The sequence below is a fragment of the Pavona decussata genome, unplaced genomic scaffold (assembly GCF_977016875.1).
Source record: "Pavona decussata unplaced genomic scaffold, jaPavDecu1.1 SCAFFOLD_91, whole genome shotgun sequence".
NCBI lineage: Eukaryota > Metazoa > Cnidaria > Anthozoa > Scleractinia > Agariciidae > Pavona > Pavona decussata.
Window position 1 is genome coordinate 1,077,404 of NW_028145508.1, and position 12,820 is coordinate 1,090,223.

Here is a 12,820-nt window from a genome sequence, read left to right on the forward strand (position 1 = left end):
GAGGGATTTCTTGTCTTGTCATCCTTGTATGTATTCCTATTCCACAATACGGTCAATCAAACACAGCCTAAGTTATCTAAGGCTTGATTTAAATTAAATGAAGACAAAGAAGTTTGATTTCAGAAGCAGGGCTCCGGAAGTTAGGCAAAGTTCATTTCTGAGTTGACCATAAAGAAGGGGGTATAAACATGAGTACTCCCTACAAAAAATAAAAACTAAATAAAAGTTTGCTTTAGAGCCAGTTGAAGCTGAACTTAGAATAACAGTAAGTAAGCTACGTTAGAGTTTAAGAAAAGTCGAAACTATAGAAACCAAAACCACCAAATGCAAATATACACTCTTTTTTTTTTTTTTTTATAAGAACCTTTCTTTTTATAAGAACGTTGACGTTGAAGGACGATTGTCCAATACTCACCACTTGTTCGAGTCGTGAGAGTGCCTTTTTAACATGGGTACGACTCGTACGAGTCGAAAAACAATTGTTCCACCGATGAGATTGATGCAAGTAGTGAAGTAGTTACATTTCCGAGGAATTACATGATGTTGTTTTTAAATTCATGGGGTGGATACAACTTTTGTCGTGTGGAAAAATGATTCTCATTTGGGAGACTTCAGTATGTTGTTGTAAGGCAGAAGGGCTCTACAACCGGTTGTCGACTCCAACGAGACATATGAGTAATAATAATAATAATAATAATAATGGAATATTTATACAGGATAACCCTTCAGTATAGAGTACACAAGCATTGTCGAGTTGACAAACAAAATTCTTGGGTCGAAAATGTGTTTCATTGGGGAGACTTTCAAAATATCCTGCTTCTCTTTGTAAGGTAGAAAGGCCCCAGCAATTTGTTTTCGAGTCGTACGAGTGGACACAATAATTTTCAGGTCGACAAAGAAATTGTCGAGTGGAAAATGCATGTTCTTTGAGGGTCTTAGAAAATATCTCGCATTTTTTGTCAGGCAAAATGGCCAAGCAACCTGTTGTTGAGCCGTTGGAGTCGTACGAGTGGACATAATCATTGTCGTGTTGGTAATTGTCAAGTGGAAAATGAATCTCACTTGAAATACTGATAAAAGATTCGGCATGTTGTTTAAAGTCAAAAGGGCCCGAGGAATTAGTTGGAGAATCGTACGAATCAGTCGATAAAACGGGTTTTTTTTTCTTTTGACAAATAGTGTTGTCGAGTGAAAAAATTCATCTCAATAGGGAATCTTAGAAAATTTTCTAGGATGAGCTGGAACCCATCATCAGTCGTTAGTAATAATATGGTTCCTTAATTGCAATCCAATGATGACAGTCGTGAGCAGGTAACAAACAATGTCGTTTGTGCGAAATGGACGAAGCCGGATTTACTCTGTGGTTTGACCAAGAACAATGCAGGTCATCACAGCCAGGGCGTAGCCATTATGCAAATCTTGCCATAGTCTGCTGCCCTGATCGTTTTTTCCTGCTAATGAACTACAGTTGTTCATTTAAGTGAGGCTATTCATTGATGAAACTTTACACTATTGTCAAGAAGGTACAAAGAGCGAGGCTGAATGATATAAGACTTTGATTACCACTCACTAAGTCAGTTCATTAATTGAGCTGCGTGCTGAACGAACAGTGATCCAGTGAACAGTACTTTTTTGGTCAACAGTCATAAAAATTGTACTAGCAAACTGTCCTACAGTGATACCACACATTAAACATGGACGGTGAGTACTTCAAATAACTACACGATAATTTTAGAGCCATTTTGTACTCCATCAACTCCAAAAACCTCTTGTGAGGGATTTCTTGTCTTGTCATCCTTGTATGTATTCCTATTCCACAATACGGTCAATCAAACACAGCCTAAGTTATCTAAGGCTTGATTTAAATTAAATGAAGACAAAGAAGTTTGATTTCAGAAGCAGGGCTCCGGAAGTTAGGCAAAGTTCATTTCTGAGTTGACCATAAAGAAGGGGGTATAAACATGAGTACTCCCTACAAAAAATAAAAACTAAATAAAAGTTTGCTTTAGAGCCAGTTGAAGCTGAACTTAGAATAACAGTAAGTAAGCCACGTTAGAGTTTAAGAAAAGTCGAAACTATAGAAACCAAAACCACCAAATGCAAATATACACTCTTTTTTTTATAAGAACGTTGACGTTGAAGGACGATTGTCCAATACTCACCACTTGTTCGAGTCGTGAAAGTGCCTTTTTAACATGGGTACGAGTCGAAAAACAATTGTTCCACCGATGAGATTGATGCAAGTGGTGAAGTAGTTACATTTCCGAGGAATTAGATGATGTTTTTAAATTCATGGGGTGGATACAACGTTCGTCGTGTGGAAAAATGATTCTCATTTGGGAGACTTCAGTATGTTGTTGTAAGGCAGAAGGGCTCTAGCAATCGGTTGTCGACTCCTACGAGAAATATGAGTAATAATAATAGTAAAAATATTAATAAAATATTTATACAGGATAACCCTTTAGTATAGAGTACACAAGCATTGTCGAGTTGACAAACAAAATTCTTGAGTCAAAAAAATGTGTTTCATTAGGGAGACTTTCAAAATATCCTGCTTCCTTTTGTAAGGTAGAAGTCCCAGCAATATGTTTTCGAGTCGTACGAGTGGACACAATAATTGTCGGGTCGACAAAGAAATTGTCGAGTGGAAAATACATGTTCTTTGAGGGTCTTAGAAAATATCTCGCATTTTGTGTCAGGCAAAATGGCCAAGAAATCTGTTGTTGAGCCGTTGGAGTCGTACGAGTGGACATAATTATTGTCGTGTTGGTAATTGTCAAGTGGAAAATGAATCTCATTTGTAATACTGAGAAAAGATTCGGCATGTTGTTTGAAGTCAAAAGGGCCCGAGAAATTAGTTGTAGAGTCGTACGGATCAGTCGATGAAATGGTCGATTTTTTGTTTTTTGACAAATAGTGTTGTCGAGTGAAAAAATTTATCTCAATAGGGAATCTTAGAAAACTTTCTAGGATGAGCTGGAACCCATCATCATTGGTTAGTAATAATATGGTTCCTTAATTGCAATCCAATGATGACAGTGGTGAGCAGGTAACAAACAATGTCGTTTGTGCGAAATGGACGAAGCCGGATTTACTCTGTGGTTTGACCAAGAACAACGCAGGTCATCACAGCCAGGGCGTAGCCATTATGCAAATCTTGCCATAGTCTGCTGCCCTGATCGTTGTTTCCAGCTAATGAACTACAGTTGCATGTTCATTTAAGTGAGGCTATTAATTGATGAAACTTTACACTATTGTCAAGAAGGTACAAAGAGCGAGGCTGAATGATATTAGGCTTTGATCACCAGTCACTACGTCAGTTCATTACTTTTGGCTGTGTGCTGAACGAACTGTGATCCAGTGAACAGTACGTTTTCGGTCAACAGTTATACAAATTCAAGTTTCAAGTTCTAGTTTCAAGTTTATTAAAAGATTTAAACACATACAAAGAGAAGATAAACACTACTTGCAATTAGCTACAGCTATTCGAGGCGAGCAGTGGTTTTGACGTATAACAAATAACAACAGTTCAACCTTATATACAGAATCAAAAAAGTAACTTGCAATACTATAGCAGGTAAATCAAGAGAAAGGAAAATACAATGACAAAGAACTAGGACTAGATGTGTACAGTTAAAGAAACGAGATTTACCATAAGAAGATACTGAAAAGAAAGAAAAAAAAAAGAAAAGAAAATTGTACTAGCAAACTGTCCTACAGTGATATCACACATTGAACATGGACGGTGAGTACTTCAAATAGCTTTAGCCCTTCTCTGTCAATTACGGTTATGTACGAGAATTTCTCGAGAAAAGTCCATTGTACTTTATCATATTTGAACCATCCATCAATAACACCAACGGCCTATTAGAGTCTTAAACATTTGAAGCCGAGATTGCATCCATCAAGAACATTGTTCGCTACACTTGACAGTACGCATCAAAGGCTGTCTAAATCTAGCAGTTTCCACCTCTTCTTAGATTTCAAATATAATTTTTTCCATCTTTAAATCTGTATTGCGAGAAAGGTATTTGTACTTCAATACAATGTACCAGTACATGTAAAGCCATTGCAATCGCAAGAAACCAAACGCTAAGTGCTACATACGATCGCAGGTTTGATTTTGTATAGTTTCTTTTTTCGCTCTTCGGTTAGAGAAGGTGCATGTTACTGTTGAGATTGCTGAAGGAAAGTTTCAAAGTTGAGCGAGATATGTCAGTGTCATTGTCCAATAATTCCTAGTTGGCGTCCAACGGCCTTTTTTACATCGATATGATTTTTCGCTGGCGAAATTCGTCTGCCATCTTGAATTACCGTAAATTTGCGTGGTTCATTTACATCGCATTCGAAGCAGTTTGGCGTCGCCAAGAATTCATCGTGAGAAAGGTAGTATGCTATGAAATGTAAGAAGGAGAAAATTCTCCTTGAGTAAAATCTTAACGAAATCCCGGGCGAAAAAAGCAAAGACTGATAAAAGAGAAAGAAATGTAGCGAGTGCAAACCAGTGGAAATGTTGAAAAAGCTTCAAACACTTTGTAAGTCTCGTAATTGTTACAGTCCAGTTTGTTTGGATGTAGGGGATAACACAAAGACTGTTAGTTTTGCGTTTGAAGGCTTGTGCGCTCCTACAAAAACTAAAATGGTTTTGGATTAGTATTGCTTCAGATTCTTCAATTATAAGCTTTACGGTGATATATAGTTTTTCAGCGCGCATAGAAACGATTTCCCAGAGGACACCCCGTCGAATGCAACGGAAACCTTAATTTAATTTTTTCCTTCAATTCAGGAGAATACAAGGTGACTTTGGTGATATATAGTGGTCTTCCTGATCCTGTTTGGTTTGTTCATTCTCGTCATGAGAGTTTTAAAGAAATGAAAGAGCATCTGGACAATGCCAGAGACAAGAACACCACCTACCGTCACGAACACATCCCTTCCATTCTTGGATACAGAGGTTTTCTAGTGCATCGCCCGCACGCCGAGCAGCCAGACTTGATCATCGGCCCGGAGACGAAACAGCTACAGAAGCTATTGCTTCGCAGCATGCCAAATGAGTTGAAGTCAGATGCCTTGCACCAGGAGAAGATTTCCCAGGCGATCGAATTGGGAGCTGTCTCAGCCGTAGCTGTCCCTTTAAGAGACTCTGCAGCTGGCAAGCCAATAAAACATTATGCACCCAAACGTAACTTGGCAAGGTGGAACGAACATCATCTAATCCGATTTAATAACAACTGCTACAACTATGCAAATGACAAAATCACCAACAGCTATGCACAGCCTGGTTATGCCAGCGGCAATCCAATAGAGGAGATTACTCCAGACAATGTGATAAGAGCCTCGAAAAGCGACGGTTTAGAGAAGATGGATGTGAAAACAACCGACCCATGCCCCAAAGCACCAGAACAGCCCAATTGCCTAGTGGCACTCGTCGTTCACGAAGGTTAGAAAATGATCAATTCTTCTACCCAAAAGTTGTTAACAACTTTTAAAAAAAGCTTTCTGAAATGCTCGAGATCGCCTTTACAAGAGTCTTAAATCGGAAATTTCTCAGCGCAGGATAACCTAACACACCTAAAACCCCATCGCTGAAATTCTAAGTCAAATTAGTTTGTGAATCCCGCCAAATTCTGGATCCTACCCAGATATTTTAACATGTTTTCCTGGATCTTGAATTGGGGTTACTGATAACTTTTTTTGTTTCATGTCATTGGTTATTCAGGACACGATTACCATTGGCTTCGTTTGGATGACAGTGGTACCTGGTCTCATAAGCCTGGACAAACTGCTGCCACAAATTTGGATGGAGACGGAAATGAGATAACTGATCCACGGAAGGCAAACATCGCTCCCTACAAGTTTGTTTGTTTCATGAAGATTTATACAAATATAATAGATGGACGACACTCACACTAAGCATTAGCTCCTTTGAATCAAAAGAAGAGTTGTATTCTCAGGAAAGGCTTGGTTTGGTTTTATAACGCAAATAGTTCAGTAATGTGTCCAACTTTTAAAGGCTTAGTAAAACTGAGATATTATAGTCGTTTTAGCAATATAATTGCAATGGTTTTACATGAAACAAACAAAAATTTCATTTTAAAGTTATAGCTCAAAAGGTTAGAATAGCAACGGCTACTGTCTGCATAAATTTGCTGTTGTAAAACAAACCCTGTAATGTGATTTTTCCAAATAAATAATGCCATTTTCATATATGTCTCTTAATTTGTCGTATTTTTATAAGCGTGGAATTTCATAGTACAAAACACAGAAGTTACGCTCTTTAAGCATCTGTCTCAGAATATTTTGGAAGAAAATCAGATCTTTCAACAGTTCAAATTGCTTGTATTTTACCCTTCTTAGAATGCTTCTATTCCTTCGTTGTGATTTCGAAGTAAAATCTGACTCGCTGTGGGAATAATGCTCACCACGTTTAATGGCACATTACGTTTGCTAAAAATATCACGCATTGTCGAGTGGAAACTGAAGTGCATCTCCTAAGAGAGACTGAGAAAATATCAGTCCGTGTTTGTATAAAAGCAGAAGGGCCCTAGAAATCGGTTCTCGACTCGTGCGAGTGGTCACCGGCAAGTATTGTCGAGTCGACAAAGTAAATTGTCGAGTGGAAAATTGCATCTCATTAGAGAGGCTTAAGAAATATCCAGCATGATTTTGTAAAGCAGAAGGGCCCTAGCAAACGGTTGTCGACTCCTACGAGTCATATGAGCGGACACAAGCATCGTCGAGTGGGCATAGCAAATTGTCGAGTGGAAAAATGCATCTTATGAGGAAGACTTAAAAAAGTCAGTCCGTGTTTGTAAGGCAGAAGGGCCCTAGCAATCGGTTGTCGACTCCTACGAGTCATATGAGCGGACACAAGCATTGTGGAGTGGACAAATGTTCTTCATCAGGAGATTTTCAAAATATCCTACTTGTTTTTGTAAGGTAGAAGGGCCCCAGTAATTTGTTGTCGAGTCGTACGAGTGGACACAAGACTGAATTGTCGAGTTGAAAATGCATGTTCTTAGAGAGTCTTAGAAAAAAAAATGGCGTAGCAATCTGTTGTTGAGTCGTTGCAGTCGTACGAGTGTAGACGAGTGGACATAATCATTGTCGTGTGGAAAATGCATCTCATTTGAAATACTGAGAAAAGATTCAGTATGTTGTTTTAAGTCAAAAGAGTCCTAGGAATTAGTTGTAGAGTCGTACTGATCAGCGAATAACTCCGAAATGGTTGGGTTTTTCTTTTCTTTTGACAAATAGTGTTGTGGAGTGAAAAATCGTCATCTCAATAGGGAATCTTAGAAAATTTTCTAGGATGAGCTGGAACCCATCATCAGTCTTTAGTAATATGGTTTGTTAATTGCAATCCAATGGTGACAATGGTGGGCAGGTAACAAACAATGTTGTTTGTGCAAAATGGACTAAGCCAGTTTTACTCTGTGGTTTGACCTGGAACGATGCAGGTCATCACAGCCAGCACGTAGCCATTATGCAAATCTTTCCATAGTCTGCTGCCCTAATCGTTTTTTTTTTCCTGCTAATGAACTACACTCTCTTTTTTTTTATAAGAACGTCGAGGCCGAGATTAACCAAAATTTTAAGAACGTATTAAGAACATTCCTCAGGCTGAGAGTCGATTAAAACGTTTTTATTTTGCTAATCAGTAAATAAAATCAAGGTAACAAATCTAAATTAACCAAAATACTTAAGGGCATGTTTTGTATAACATTAACAATGGTAACACACATCTCGGTTTGTCATAATCAGCAGTTCTTGATACCATATCTCAAAAGGCAATACACGTTAATAGGTTTCCTGGGTTACCATGTAATTTAAGAAAATCTTAAGAACTTTTCCAGCCTTAAATCGCAAAAAAACATAAGAACTTTCAGCCTCAACTCCAAAATTAGACGTTCTTATATAAAAAAAAACCAAAGTGTACAGTTGTTCATTTAAGTGAGGCTATGAATTGATGACTGTTGTCAAGAAGGTACAAAGAGCAAGGCTAAATGATATAAGGCTTTGATCACCAGTCACTAAGGGAGTGTTCATCATTTATGGGGAGGGGGAGGGGGCTGGCAAATGGGGAAACGGAAAGTTTGGAACTTTCTATACCCCACTCAATGATGAAGGATAACTTTTTTTGCCCCCCCCCCCCCTTCAGCTAGAACATGTAAACGTTTTTTATCCCCCCCCCCCCCACTTCCCCCCAATGATGCCTTTATTATCAAACCATACCCTCATCCTCCACTTAGCGCTTAACTTGCCTGCTTTTTGCTTGCTCCACTAGCAGTAGAAGAAGCTATTACGTATGTTAATGTACAGGTTGAAGTGATACAGAGTGTAATCACTAGTCTGGAAAATACCACAAGGAAGCTAAAGAGGGTGTTTGTGCAACTGGCAAACACTAAAAAAAGTGGAGTGAGTAGGAGGCGGAAAGAGGCCAAGAGAAAGGCAAAACAGAGGAAAGCATGGTAAAGAGAAAAAGACTGTGCCAAGCTGCAGTTGTGGAGTCCTTGACTGGGCAAAGTGCAGAAGAAGTTATAGTGCCACTGTCAGATGACATGATCTGCATGCAAAACACAGACAGCTAGCCTTCACCCAACCGTTCTGGTGAAAGGCCTAGATCAACTTATTTTTGAGGGTGGCCTATCTGTTGGTGCAGCCAGTGAAATCCAAACATATCTAACTAGCAAATCCATTGAATGGAACCCATTTGCTGTGTAAACTATTGGTGTGAGATTATGGCTTGATTTACTTCGGTACAAGTACATTAAATGTCATGCGGTTCTGGAAGAATTCAAAAAAACCCCAAAACTAATGATATCAACCTTCAAACTATTTTCTCCCCCCCCCCCTTCCCCAGATCCAGAGTAAAACCTTTCTGACCCCCCCCCCCCTAAATAGGGGAGTAAACTTCGCTTTCCCCCCCTCCCATTTGCAAGCCTCCCCCCCTCCCCATAAATAATGAACACTCCCTAAGTCAGTTCATTAATTGAGCTGTGTGCTGAACGAACTGTGATCCAGTGAACAGTACTTTTTCGGTCAACAGTCATAAAAATTGTACTAGCAAACTGTACTACAGTGATACCACATATTGAACATGGCCGGTGAGTATTTTAAATAGCTTCAAATGTGTTCATTGTTCTTTAACCCTTCTCTGTGAATTACGGTTATGTACGAGAATTTCTCGAGAAAAGTCCATTGCACTTTATCATATTTGAACCATCTACCAATAACACCAACGGCCTATTAGAGTCTTAAACATTTGAAGCCGAGATTGCATCCATCAAGAACATTGTTCCCTACACTTGACAGTACCCATCAAAGACTGTCTAAATCTAGCAGTTTCAAACTTTTCTTACCGATTTCAAATATATTTTTTCCATCTTCCAAATTGGTATTTCGAGAAAGGTATTTGTACGTCAATACAATGTACCAGTACATGTAACGCCATGGCAATCGCAAGAAACCAAACGTTAAGTACTACATACGATCGTAGGTTCGATTTTATATAGTTTCTTTTTTCGCTCTTCGGTTAGAGAAGGGGCATGTTAATAATGGTAATTGAACTGGGTGGAGTGCAATTTGGCCTGAAATCATACGCGTGATTTCAAAATCGAAAGAGCGCGCAGCGCGAGTTCAATTTGAAATCACAAGTATGATTTCAGACCAAAATTGCACAACACGAAGTTCAATTACCGCTTTATTACACCCATTTTGAAATCTCACAGTTTTTTGTCAATATTAATATTTATTTATCCACATCAGGAAACCCGGTTTCATTTTCATTTTCATGGGCTAAAAAAGGATGCGATTTAGAGCAAAAAATAGTGCGATTTATATTGGTAATTGAACTGAGAGGAGTGCAATTTGGTCTGAAATCATACGCGTGATTTCAAAATCAAACGAGCGCGCAGCGCGAGTTTGATTTGAAATCACAAGTATGATTTCAGACCAAAATTGCACGACACGAAGTTCAATTACCACTTAATTACATCCATTTTGAAATCACAGAGTATCATTGTCAATATTAATATTCTATTTGTGTTACTTCATTTCCATTTTGATGGGCTAAAGAAAGGATGCGATTTAGAGCAAAAAATGGTGCAATTTGGGAATAAATTGCATCATTTTGGACCAATCAGATTCCAAGGATCACCAGTGATTTCAAAATGGATGTAATTAGGGAATAAATCGCACTGTTGAGAGGCAATTAGATTGCAAGGATCACCAGTGATTTCAAAATGGGTGTAATAACTGTTGAAATTGCTGAAGGAAATTTTTCAAAAACATTAATATAACGCGAGATATGTCAGTGCCATTGTCCAATAATTGCAATTTGGCGTCCAACAGCGTTTTTTAGAACTGATTTCTGGCTAGCGAAATTCGTCTGCCATCTTAATTGAATTACCGTAAATTTGCGTCGTTCATTTACATCGCATTCGAAGCAGTTTGGCGTCGCCAAGAATTCATCGTGAGAAAGGTAGTATGCTATGAAATGTAAGAAGGAGAAAATCCGCCTTGGGTAAAACCTAAACGAAAACCCGGGCGAGAAAAGCAAAGACTGATAAAAGAGAAAGAAATGTAGCGAGTGCAAACCAATGGAAATATCGAAAAAGCCTCAAACACTTTGTAAGCTTATTATCTCGTAATTGTTACAGTCCAGTTTGTTTGGATATAGGGGATAACACAAAGACTCGTAATTCACTTTGGCAGGCAAACACTGTTAGTTTTGCGTTTGAAGGCTTGTGCGCTCCTACAAAAACTAAAACGGTTTTGAAAAAGAATTGTTTCAGATTCTTCAATTATAAGCTTTTCGGTGATATAGAGTTTTGCAGCGCGCATAGAAACAAATTCATAGAGGACACTCCGTCGAATGTTACAGTAACCTTAATAATTCAATTTTTTTCCTTAAATTCAGGAGAATACAAGGTGACTTTGGCGATATATAGTGGTCTTCCTTATCCTGTTTGGTTTGTTCATTCTCGTCATGAGAGTTTTAAGGAAATAAAAGAGCTTCTGGACACTGCCAGAGACAAGAACACCACCTACCGTCACGAATACATCCCTTCCATTCTTGGATACAGAGGTTTTCTAGTGCATCGCCCGCACGCCGAGCAGCCAGACTTGATCATCGGCAAGGAGACGAAGGACCTACAGCACCTATTGTTTCGCAGCATGCCAAAAGAATTGAAGTAATATGCCTTTAGCTTGCACCAGAAGGTTTACCATGGGATCAGATCGGGAGCTGTCTCAGCCGTCGCTGCCCCTTTAAAAGACTCTGCAGCTGGCGGACCAGTGAAACATTATGCACGCAAACGTAACCTGACAAGGTGGAACGACCATCTTCTAATCCGAGCCGGAATAACAACTCCTACAACTATGCGGCAAATGACAAAATCACCAATAGCTTTGCACAGCCTGGTTATGCCAGCGGCACTCCAATAGAGGAGATTACTCCAGACAATGTGATAAAAGCCGCCGAAAGCGAAGGTTTAGAGAAGATGGATGTGGAATCAACCCACCTATTCCCCGAAGCACCAGAACAGCCCAATTGCCTAGTGGCACTCGCCGTTGACGAAGGTTAGAAAATGATCAATTCTTCTACCCAATAGTTGTTAACAAATTTAAAAAAAAAAGCTTTCTGAAATGCTCGAGATCTCCTTTACAAGAGTCTTAAATCGGAAATTTCTCAGCGCAGGATAACGTGCTTACACACCTAAAACCCCATCGCTGAAGTCAAATTAGTTTCTGAATCCCCCATCGTCAAATTCTGGATCCTCCCCAGATATTTTAACATGTTTTCCTGGATCTTGAATTTGGGTTATAACTTTTTTGTTTCCCGTCATTGGTTATTTAGGACACGATTACCATTGGCTTCGTTTGGATGACAGTGGTAGCTGGTCTCATAAACCTGGACCGACTGCTGCCACAAATTTGGATGGAGACGGAAATGAGATAACTGATCCACGGAAGGCAAACATCTTTCCCTACGAGTTTGTTTGTTTTATGAAGATTTATACAAATATAATAGATGGTCCTAGATCACATTAAGCTGATTAGCTCCTTTGAATCAAAAGAAGAGTTGTATTCTCAAGGAAGGCTTGATTTGGTTTTATAACGCAAATAGTTCAGTAATGTGTCCAACTTTTAAAGGCTTTGTAAAAAGATGTTATAGTCGTTTTAGCAATATATTTGCAATGGTTTTACATGAAACAAACACAAAATTTGATTTTAAATTTATAGCTGAAAGGTTAGAATAGCAAAGGCTACTGCCTACATAAATTTGCTGTTGTAAAAGAAACCTTGTAATGCATGTGATTTCTCCAAATAAATAATGCCATTTTTAAACGTCTCTTAATTTGTCGTATTTTTATAAGCGCGGAATTTTATAATACACAACGCAGAAGTTACGCTCCTCGAACGTAAAGGTAATAAAACAATTGGGCAGAGGGGTATTAGAATGTGTACCCGATGTTTCACTTGTTCAGATTCGCTCAATTTAGAATTGGCACATTGGAAACTATAACTGAGAAATTGTCGCGACAAGTGCAGTGATCTTGTGTTCTCTTGAACTGTTAGCAAAACAAATTACCACGGATGCTCAAAACGTGTTATTTTGAAGGCCAGGGATGGTACTGCAAAATCGCTTGAAAACTAATCACCCAAAAAACGGTACGTGCTATTTTGAAGAAACTTGAAGGACTAGGATAAAACTTGGTACATTCCGTTTACGAACTTGACGGTTTGGCTGGCCAGTTCAGACAAACGGAAACGGCGCCCTTAGACAATAGAAGTACGTTCACGCTAAAATGTAATT

General features: G+C 38.8%; 1 protein-coding gene and 1 pseudogene across 2 annotated transcripts; both read left to right on the top strand.

Moving 5' to 3' along the window:
• Positions 1-1,563: 1,563 nt before the first annotated feature.
• On the top strand, positions 1,564-6,205 carry LOC146474111 (uncharacterized). Its single transcript, XM_085117377.1, has 3 exons — positions 1,564-1,701; positions 4,787-5,440; positions 5,720-6,205. Exons 1-3 carry the CDS (start codon positions 1,695-1,697, stop codon positions 5,911-5,913), a joined length of 855 nt encoding a protein of 284 aa, XP_084973503.1. The 5' UTR covers positions 1,564-1,694; the 3' UTR covers positions 5,914-6,205.
• Positions 1,574-12,351, top strand: LOC146474112 (uncharacterized; annotated as a pseudogene). Its single transcript, XR_014866222.1, has 3 exons — positions 1,574-1,701; positions 10,922-11,583; positions 11,861-12,351. The product of XR_014866222.1 is annotated as an uncharacterized LOC146474112 (transcript).
• The last annotated feature ends 469 nt before the right edge of the window (positions 12,352-12,820 follow it).

Coding starts and splice junctions, on each gene's coding strand:
- LOC146474111 (XM_085117377.1), top strand. Junction 5,441..5,719: donor GGCACTCGTCGTTCACGAAG/GTTAGAAAATGA, acceptor TTGGTTATTCAG/GACACGATTACCATTGGCTT.